This window comes from Anarrhichthys ocellatus, unplaced genomic scaffold, assembly GCF_004355925.1.
Source record: "Anarrhichthys ocellatus isolate YVR2014 unplaced genomic scaffold, GSC_Weel_1.0 scaffold4, whole genome shotgun sequence".
Taxonomy (NCBI): Eukaryota; Metazoa; Chordata; class Actinopteri; order Perciformes; family Anarhichadidae; genus Anarrhichthys; species Anarrhichthys ocellatus.
Genome location: NW_022280034.1, coordinates 14,817,271 through 14,827,824, shown reverse-complemented (window position 1 = coordinate 14,827,824; position 10,554 = coordinate 14,817,271). Strand labels below are relative to the sequence as shown.

At 42.1% G+C, this 10,554-nt stretch overlaps 1 protein-coding gene across 2 annotated transcripts; it reads right to left on the bottom strand.

The window, feature by feature from the left end:
* Nucleotides 1-1,327: 1,327 nt before the first annotated feature.
* Nucleotides 1,328-8,740, bottom strand: rbp3 (retinol binding protein 3). 2 transcript variants are annotated; one of them, XM_031843636.1, is made up of 5 exons: nucleotides 6,007-8,740; nucleotides 3,297-3,581; nucleotides 2,685-2,875; nucleotides 2,311-2,453; nucleotides 1,328-2,196 (listed from the first exon to the last, which is right to left on the bottom strand). In XM_031843636.1, the coding sequence occupies exons 1-5, from the start codon at nucleotides 8,713-8,715 to the stop codon at nucleotides 1,871-1,873; spliced, it is 3,654 nt and encodes a 1,217-aa protein (XP_031699496.1). In that variant the 5' UTR covers nucleotides 8,716-8,740; the 3' UTR covers nucleotides 1,328-1,870. The 2 variants fall into 2 exon arrangements, with proteins under 2 accessions (XP_031699496.1, XP_031699495.1); XM_031843635.1 differs by lacking the exon at nucleotides 6,007-8,740 and having other exon boundaries at nucleotides 3,297-4,584.
* Nucleotides 8,741-10,554: the final 1,814 nt, after the last annotated feature.

The following is a 10,554-nucleotide window of genomic DNA, read 5'->3' as shown; positions in this document are numbered from 1 at the left end:
GCGTCACGACATTCATGCTCGGTCTTGACGTTCCCATGGGAAATATTTGTAGAATTTGCTTTTCCCATCACTTTTACACAAACCAGGCCGACAAACAGATTACAAAACAATCAGTAGCAGCCTGAATTAGTAGCACGGTAAATCCCGTTCTTAAGCGTCAGACCCCCCCAACCCCTCCCACACTGTGTCACCCTTTGGCCCCTGTGTCTCAACACATGTTGACCCCCCTTCAGATCCTTATGGTTTACAAAATAAATTCCAGTGCTTACCAGTGCACTGCTCCTCTGTCTCACATCCACTCATACAGTATATCTTCATAGCCGCTTACATACATACCATTTACAACACACTCATAAACACTCAAGTCCAGTGTACACTCCCCTACAAAAAAAGAACAGTCTTGGCATGTCCTTATGGTTTCTCAAGTTCATCCTTGGATTGCAAAATTCCACTAGTTACAATCATTACTTCTGCCTTCTGTTAAACAGAGAGACCCAAACACAACCAAAATCTAATGACATAGGATTTAGACCAACGTGTTACATATAGACTATATATTTTCTTGAGGGTCCAGTACTCATCAGAGTCAGGAGTAATTATTTTGTGGGAAGATTTGGGCCTCAAATCAGGGAATCTTGCCCACCTAATTATCTGGGTTCATGGTCTGAATTGCACCACAGAAATAATAGTTTGTGGTTTGTGCACAATTAAACTAAAGTCTATGGCTGTTAAGAATACAAATTGGAAGCTTCAGCTACTTGTTCCTGATAATTTGAGAGACACATAACAGCTGAAATAATGTACTTTTACATTATTTAAAAAAGTTGATATTGAAAGACATGACAATTTATAGGTTCAGAATAAAATACGTCCTTTGTTTGATTCAAAAGTTTGCTCTCTTTATGGCATCCAGTAGGCACAACAATGGGTTCTTATCTCTTTTTTCTTGTATTTTATACAAAGACCACATGGTCCTTAAAACATGAGATCAAAATGAATCCACGACCGATCTTCTGTTTCTTGTCTGTTGGATGATTCCTTCGGGTACCAAAACTTGTCTTATGTGTACGGACGTAGAAGTCCATCATGTTATTCCTTTGTTGGTGAGTTAAAGCCACAATTTAACAGATACATATTTCGTTTTCTCTTCCAAGTTGTTAGTTAAAGGTGTCATAACTGACAGTTGTATCTTATGACACAATAATAAAAAGGAAACTTCTTGCGCTTCACTGTAGAATAGATACACGATAAATCAAAAAAGGACTTCTATAATGGTACAAACTCTGTTAATGTAAAACATGACCAGCACACACTTTTGTATTTGAGTTTTCGGTCTTTTTTATTGTGTCTCACCACAGGAAATGATACAACCCAAGCATTTCCCATACACAATGAGGACATTGCAGAGGACATTGCATGAAGCTTTCTGACCAGAGCAACAAGTGGATCACTTCACAGAGATCCCAATTCCAAAAATCCAACATAATACAAGAATAGCAAACAGAGCTTGAAAGTAATTTTTGTGTTTTTACTCAATTTGTTTCCTATCTCTTACATGTGACTTTTCAAACATGTAAATCAAAGTTGTTTTGATGATAAAACTGATCTTTGACACAGAATTAGTCATACCCACTTCACAAAATAATCGGTTGCACAGCATCACTCATTCTCAAAACATTCAACAGAAATACAAACTAGAGGTAAATCCTACTGTTCAACCTTTGCTCTACATTACAAACAGGCGGAAAAGGCTTAGGTTTTGACAAAATGAATAGCAGATTACACTTTATACTTAATCTACATTCTTCGCTTCTCAAACAAGTCTTAATTCTAAATCTTGAAACTATTTGGCTGCCAAAGCAAAAGAGGTTTACTTCTGGCCTGCAAAGTGCTTGTTGAAGATGCCTTTGGCAGTCTCGAGGGCGGCGTCAGCTGGGACAGGTATGTGAGGTGCGACACCAGCTCCCTCCCAGGCTGGCCCGGCGACTGTGTCAGAGTGGACAGTGGGGATGCTGAGGAAGATGTCAGTCTCACCAACTCTGAAGTTTTTGGGTGGGTGGGAAGACCCGGCGGTGGTCTCTCCGACGATCATCGCACGGCCAAGCTTCTTCATGATGTAAACAAACTCCTCCGCGGCTCCGGCAGTTGCTCTGCTGGTCAGCATGATCAGGCTCTTCTTGGAGCCGTACCTTGTGCCTTAAATAGAGAAAGAGATGGAGGCAGAACAAGGTTAAAGGTGTGAGGTAGACGAGTGCTGGTTAGTAAAAAAATCTATGGAATCTATGACTTGATTTCTTTTTTTTAAATTACCCGTGAGTTCAGGCAGGGTCTGGAGCTCTGTGGTGGTCCCGGATGGTCTGTCGTACAGCTTGTCCAGCACAATCTGCTTGTCGGCATCAAAGAAGTAAGAGCAGAAGCCTGCAATGGCTGTTGTTGGGCCACCAATGTTGTTCCTGCACCAAACAGTAGCCGGACCATCATAGAAAGGTTAGATTCATGATGAAATCTAATGGTCCTTTGTGATGATGAACATGATGCATACAAAAAAATACTACACTTATGCAAACTAAGTCCTTTATATTCAGAGGACTGATGAGCAATAGCGGCTTTAGCAGATGATTTGTTTTCCAAAATGGACACACTGGATCTTGAATAGAAGCTTTTACTTGTGCAGGATTACCCACCTGAGGTCAATGATCATAGCATCAGTGTTGACAACTTTGTTCCACACATGCTCAACAATGATCTGGGCGATGGCCTTGACCTCCTCAAAGTCTCCAAACATGTCAAAGCGCAGGTAGCCGATGTTGTTCTCAAATATGTCAATATGGAAGGAGACTTTGATCAGCTCAATGTACATCTCTGGAGAATAATCCTGGGGTGGGTGAAAAATAAACAACTCAGCATTTGTTGTATAAGCATAGGCAATATGTCTAAGTAAAAGTACATTTATCTGTTTTTCAGGTATATATATTTCACATATTGAAAATATTTGAATTGCTGCATATTACACGTTTCCAAATATATATCATATATCATATCCTCCAAAGACTTAACATGTTTATCCAATGCAGTGTAAAATCATCTTTCCCACATGACCACAACATTTGTAATGAATACTTTTAGAAAAGTTTTGAACACAAGATCATTTTTTGTTATACCAGTAAAGTGTAAATTAAAAACTCTTTCAAAGAAACTTCCGTCAGTAAATAACCAACTAAATAACTGTTTGAACATCAACAAATTACACCTAAAGACACATCCAAAGACCATAATCTTATGTACAAGGGACTCACCATGGGTGGCAAGGCTGGGGTGTTGCTGGTGGTCTTCAGGCTCTTGTCCCCAGACAGGGTCTTCAGGTCAGCGGACAGCTTCACCTCCAGACTGTCCTTGGAGACCACCTTGCTGTACTCGCCGGTTGCCAGGAGCCCTTTCAACTTTTCTGCAACATCAGCACCAATATCTTCAAAGGCGTAGTTGTCTGCAATCAGGGTCGCCGATCCCTCAATGATGGCTGGAACTTGGACACGGAGGTTGACGATCTTGATGGCGGTAGCGAGGGCGTCCTCGGCGTTGACCTCCACATCGGGGGTCACACCTGCAATCTCCCAGGTGGAGCCGGTGATGGGGTTGACAGACTTTGCAGTTGGCACGGTAACATAGAAGTCAGTGTCGCCCACTTTGATTTTGTCGAGTTTCACAGAGCCCCCAGCAGTCTTCTCGCCCACAATGGTGGCCCTCTTCAGGTTCTTGAGGCAGTAGGCAACATCCTCAGCAATGCCCTTGGTGTTTTTGCTGGTGAGGATAATGAGGGGTTTGGTAATGCTGTATCTTTCCCCCAGCAGTGCTGACATAGAAATCAGCTTTGTGGTGGTGTTTGAGGGACGGTCATACACGCTGTCAATGTGAATTGGAGACTCAGCTTCGGTGAAGTAAGACACAATGTAGGGGATTCCTGAGATGTCCCCGCTGCTGGTGTAGCGCAAGTCAAAGATGAGAGCTGAGGTTGGCAGGATTTTATTCCAGACCAGGTCTAGGAGCAAAGGGCCAACCTTGTCAGCAACCTCCTCCCCGAGGATGTGATCGATCCTCAGGTAGCCGATGTTGCCCTCCAGGATGTCGAGCTTGATCGAAGTCTGCAGGACGGCAATTACCTGGTCGGGGGGCAAGGGAGGCATCTTCGGGGGAACCACAGGGACATAGTTTGGCTCATAGGAGACCATCAAACGTGGGTCACTGACTGTGGTCTGGACTCCAGCACTGAGTACATTAGCCAAGGTGTCAGCGTCTGGGATGCTAAGAACCTCTGTGTTGCTGCCGGCTGCTTCAATAGCCTCCTTCATACCCGCCAGCTTCTCTGGTGAGCAGTAATTGTCCATGATGATTTTTGCTATATCTATGATGATGTTGGGGGCAAACCCGGCATGGATAAAAGAAACATTCCCCAAAACTAGCAGAGATGCAACCAGGAAGATAAGCTTTGCCATTTTTGTCAGTTTAGTCAGACAAAAAGTGAGTAGATGGAAAGTGCAAGTTGTCGAGCCAAACCTCCTTCTCCGAAGAGTTTCTTTGTCGAATGGCGCTGCAAGGTCTCTGTTAACAAACACATAAGAGGATTTGCGACACAATAAACCTCTAATCGCATTATCTTGAGTGTTTCTGTATGGCAATAACAACCTAGCCATGTCGGTGTAGTAACAAAGAGGTCTTGCCAAAGATAGTCGTCTTAAATTCACACAAGGTATTTCAAACATCTATTTAAGTGCGTCATGTGAGGAACACGTTGTACCTCAATATCAGGAAAAGAGTTTAAGGTTTGTGATTTCACTTATTAAGCCTCTTGGTGTCGATATTTATAAGTGGAAGTCATTGATATGTAACTTTCGTGTTATTTTTGAAGATGAAAACTCAAGAAAATGTTGAAATAGAGCATGTGAAAACTCATGATTGCCATATAATTCAAAACTTAAAGCTGCTCTTTCATTTCTTCATGGTCAAAGAGAAATGTTCCTATTGATGTCTGGAGAGTAAATTAAATCCAAAATAATTCCACCAATAACCACTAAATGATTTTATTACACCTTTAATAGCAGTTGTCTCTCATCTACAGTGGTGTTGAAGTGAACAAGAGTCAGTTTAGGTTTGTTTGGTACTTACTCCCTCTGCTGGTAGTTTTACAGTGATGGAACAGGGAAGCTGAAAGAAAAAGAAAAAAAAAAAAAAACCCAAAAAAAACCCCGATGCAACAAAAATAAATAAGCAAGCAATCAAGAAATTAATCAATGACATGAGAAATTGTCCAATACAATGACATACATCAACATTAATTTACATAATGATCAAAACATTTTTCATGAATTAATATGGGTCAACAAAATATTTACCTAAAACACATTTAAAATGTAATAAAAAGGGAATAACATAAAATATTAACAGAGGAAAAAAATGGCAATTTCACATGATGAAAATACCCAGGTTGGGAGGTGTAGCGTCAATAAAAATAGTGCAGTGTAATTTATTTCAAGAAACACTGATAATTGGTGTATTAATACTTTGTATGATGTTGTTTTATTCACAATACTTCACTGTTCACACTGCAATGAGGCTACTGTAATGTCAACGGGCTATCCGACATTACTGTATTTAATTCCAGATTAGGAGAGCAGATTTGAGATTTGATCCTTACCCACTGCTAATAAAATTCCCGCTAATAATAAGCTTATACATCAGCTAAACACCTTGAATGTAAAAATGTATTTTATAGTGGAGACTGGATGGTCTGGGATTCTGGGAGATAATGTTGATGTCACACAGGCAACACTTGCCGCACAAAGAAAATGGACTATGACATTGAAGTGGTGGCTAAACACAAGACAAATTAACTCCTAGTTTATAAAGGTTAAAGTGAGAATACACCATGAGGAACTATTTTCCTTGCTCTCTCTTCAACAGCCTTGTTGCTATGAGTCTCTGTGCCAAAGGAAGAGCGTCCTTTGCCTGGGCTATAATGTGAGGCTCAATCCCTGAAATGCTCCACACTTTCCCAGTGATCGCACTCAACACAACCTGGTTAGGGATGGAAGCGTACAGGACGCTGTCCCCGATCTGATAGGTTCTACTTGATAGAGACCCTCCAATCGTTGGCTCTCCAATGATTGTGGCCCTTTTCAGGTCCTTCATAGAGCGGGTGAACACTTCAGCTGCTGACCCTGTCATGTGACTGGTGAGGATATAGACGTCCTTGGAGGACCCATACCTTTGACCTCTGACTTGAGGCAATGTCATGACCTCTGTCATGGTGGTTGAGGTGCGGTCGAAGACAGTGTAAAGATGCCGCAATGGTTCAGCATCAAAGAAATATGTGCACAAGAGGGGAATTGCGGTTGAATATCCACCACTGTTGTACCTCATGTCAATTATGAGGGCATCTGTGTTCACTATCTTGCGCCACACTGATTTTCTCAGCTGAGGCCCAATGGCTTTTACCACCTCTACATCTGGCATCATGTCAAACCTCAGATAGCCAACATTACCTGGCAGAAGCTCAATTTTAAACAAAGTGTCGATTATGTATCCCACTTCTTCAACATTGGGGATTTTTGGGCCATCATGAAGCGACTCTGGCTCGACATCGCAGTGGAAGACATGAAGGCGATGATCGCCTGAAGTCTCTTGAAGGTCTGCCGTCAACTGAGATGCCAAAGATTCAAAGTCAACCACCGACCAGTACAATCCCTCAGCCCATTTGCTCAACAGTATCTTACTCACCTCAAGCGCTACAACATGGATTGCATAGTGTTTTTCTAACAGTACTCCAGTTCCTCCTATGAGGGACTGGAGCCCTTGGTGAAAATCTGCAATCTCATGAGCGTGCTCCACAGCTTCCTCAGCTAACACAATGGCATCAGGAACCACACCACCTCCTAGCCAGAATTCACCATGGTTGTCTAAAAAGTTTATGAAAGGGACAGTGATGGCAATATCTGTCCCCTCTATCTGGAATGTCTTTGAGTGCATTAGAGTACCAGATGTAATTTCCCCAATGACTGTGCCACGATGTAGTGACTGTATCAGGTAAGCAAACTCTTCACCGGCACTTGCTGTATAGTAGCTGGTCAACACGTAAACCCCACGTTTGGGGCCATAGGCTGGGCCTGCAACTTGTGGCAGAGATCCATATTCTGTTGTTGTGTTCTGAATTTGGTCATATATTGTGAAAAAATGATGCTTCTTGGAAACGTCCTGCAGATAGGACAATATAAGGGCGAGAGAAGTAGAGGACCCACCTATATTATAGCGTAAATCAATAATCAGGTTATCAGTGTCTTTGAGGGGCTCCCATACCTTTTTTGCCATGAGCTCTTCTAGTTTATCTCCTGCAGACGACTTGAAAAATTGGTCAAAGCGGAGATAGCCAGTATTGTGTGGGAGAATTTCTACTTTGATCGTTGTTTCTACCAGTACTTTTAATGATTCCAAATCATCTGGAAAGTTGTCAAGTGCAAGATCCTTCTCTACTATCGCAGCATTGTCTTGTGTGTATTTGATAATCAGCCGTGGATCTTCAGACATAGTCTGGAGGTTCTGGTTCAGTCTGACAGCTAGGTCCTCCTCAGATACGACAGAGAATAACTCTGTAGATTGCAGATGTTGAAGGATCGCTGGAACTCTGTCGGTAAAAGCATAGAACCTCTCGATTATGTTGGCAATACTCTGCACAACTTTTGGAATGGCACTCCTTATAGCCAGAAGAGACCTGGCTTTTGCGACAGCCTCCTTGGCGATGACGTTGACGGTTGGGGAAACACCACTCACTTCCCAGGTATGGCCTGTGATTGGACTAACTGATCTTGCCACAGGAACTGTTATGTAGAACTCCGAGTGGGGGATCCTAATCTTTTGAACTTTTACGGAGCCACCAGCAGTCCTTTCCCCAACTGTGATGGCCCTCTTTAGATTTTTTAATGTATATGCCACTGCCTCAGCAGCCCCCAGGGTACGTTTACTGGTCAAAATAATCACGTCTTTCTTCTTTCCATACCTTTCCCCAATAATTGACGGCATGGTCCACAGCTCCCTAGTTGTATTTGAGGGCCTGTCATACACAGTGTCAATATGAATGAGGGGCTCAGCATCTGAGAAATAGGAGATTATAAAGGGAACTCCAGACAGTTCTCCAGCTGTGCTATACCTCAGGTCCAAGATCAGTGAGGATGTGTGAGCAACTTTATTCCAAATGTTGTCTCTCAGCAGGGAGCCAAGCTTTGCCGCTGTCTTTGTCCCAATGACCCGATCTATCCGCAAATATCCAATGTTATTGTCCAGGATATCCAGCTTGACAGAGTTTCTCACCAGCCTGATCAGCTGCTCTATGGGGAGAGATGGCAGCGTAGGTGGCATCAACGGGACGAAATTGGGCTCATATGACACAGTCAACCGCGGATCGTTCAGTGCCCCCTGAGCTCCAGCTGTGAGTACAGAGGCCAGGGTCTTCCTGTCTGAAATCTGCAGGATTTCTCCACTGTTGATGGCTTGTTGGACAGCCTCCTGCATCCCAGCCAAGTTCTCAGGGAAGCAGTAGTTTTCCAAAAGGATCTTGGCCATTTCTAACATCAGGGCGGGCTGGAATGATGACTTGACGGATGGAGTACATAGGAGAAGCATCAAAAAAAGGGATGGTGTGTGTTGCGCCATCGCCAAGGTCTTCATCATCGCTGATGGAAAGATAACAACTCAGTCTTCTCTTGCCCTGGGCTGACTTAGTCCTTTTGCCTGTGTTGAGAGATGGTTGTTTTTATAGGAGGGAACATTGTCACTGTCATGGGTTTTTTGGACACAACAACATCAACATAAGAGGCTTTTGTTCCCAATAAACCTTTAATCGCATTATCTTCAGCCAGCAGACAATAACAGACATAATCAAAAATGTTGAACGGGAGCCTGTGCAGTTTCTTACCTTTTCCCACACAAGCAGAATGCATTACTCTTATGCAGTTGCATTGTCTTTGTTCAAGGAGCTTAATGTGCTTGACACAATTTACAATTACTTTCTGCAGTCATATTTCGGCATTGTTTTCTAAATTCACCATATGTCATCTCATTAATATTTAAACATCGTACAATTTTCTTCTAGATACAAAAGAGGGACGGGTCAAACATGTGTTTGGGGTGGACTGATTGATGCGAAAGCCTGATCAGAAACTCTCATGCTCACTCTCTCTCACTCCCATGTTTGTTATGGAAGCTTATGGTGGTGTATTTTGGTGCTGTTGGTAGCTTTAGGGGTCATGTCTGGGTCGCCCCACTGGTGACACGATTATAGACACGTGGCAAAGTCTTCTTAAAACACATGCGGGATCAGAATAGGGTAATGAAAAACACCACACACCCACACTCTGGATATAAGAACAAAAAGTCTTTATCTGGATTGAATGCTGAGTCATTTGCTTATTCTCCTTTTTTCTCCTGTTTTGTTCTTCTTTCACAGTGGGCTATTGTTTGTCATGGTTTAATGGTCACAATGTATATCTTTTTATTTGGTGGACGGTGAAATAAAGAAAAGGTTTATGTGAATAATACGTTGGTGAAATGAAAGTCCTACGTTGACAATTAATTCAAACTATATTTGTGTTAAAATCTATACGTAGAGCTTGAATCTGCCATCAATAACGAGTGGTACCCTGAGTCAGGCAATTTTGCAGCTCAGCATTATGCAGCCAGACATCATCTCCTTCCACATACTACAGTACACAGTGCTCAGCTAATCTCCACGTCTTAACTTTTAATACTGCCTCATGCCTTACATAATAAGTCCCCTATGCCAGCTCCAGGACACAGATCGAGACTTTTAAACACTGCATTGTGTCATACTTTGGTTATAGCAGTGGCGTGGATATTACAATCCCTAAATTGCTATCTTGCTTGAAATACAACAGTGGCATTTTAGCTATGAAAATATTCTCTGAAATCAAGGCTGCTCTGTCAGATGAAATAATCTCATTGTATAATTTGCATGTTAGCGGGCAAGAACAGCTACTCATTAGCTATTTCCGTAAGCTTGTTAGCCTGCAGAGATTGCATGAATCATAAATTCATTATTAAATACCCTGGCCCACAACTTTACCACTCTGATCTGCTCTCATCAGCGTCATTTCCAGACACAGCAGGCAAATGTTTTCATATATATATATATATATATATATATATAATTAGTAAATTAATAAATCAAAATACATTTTTTTTCTCTCTATAAGGCCAGTCCAAGGATCCGTACTGTAAGTTTATAAGGTCGCAATTTGTAACTTAGAAGTCTACAGCTGATTGTGCTTCTCCCAAGTGGACAAAAAAATCAATTCAGGCAGGCTCAAGATGTAATATTGTACTGCTAATCCAGACATTCTGTTGACACATGCTGTTGGGGGCAAAAGTCAACTGAGCCAATTATTTTGTTGGACATTGAAATGGGATTGCCTGCCTTGTTATTGATGCTATTTTAAGACGAGAGCAGTCACCCGGGAAGGACACGCAAGTGTCTACATGAACTTCACCCCT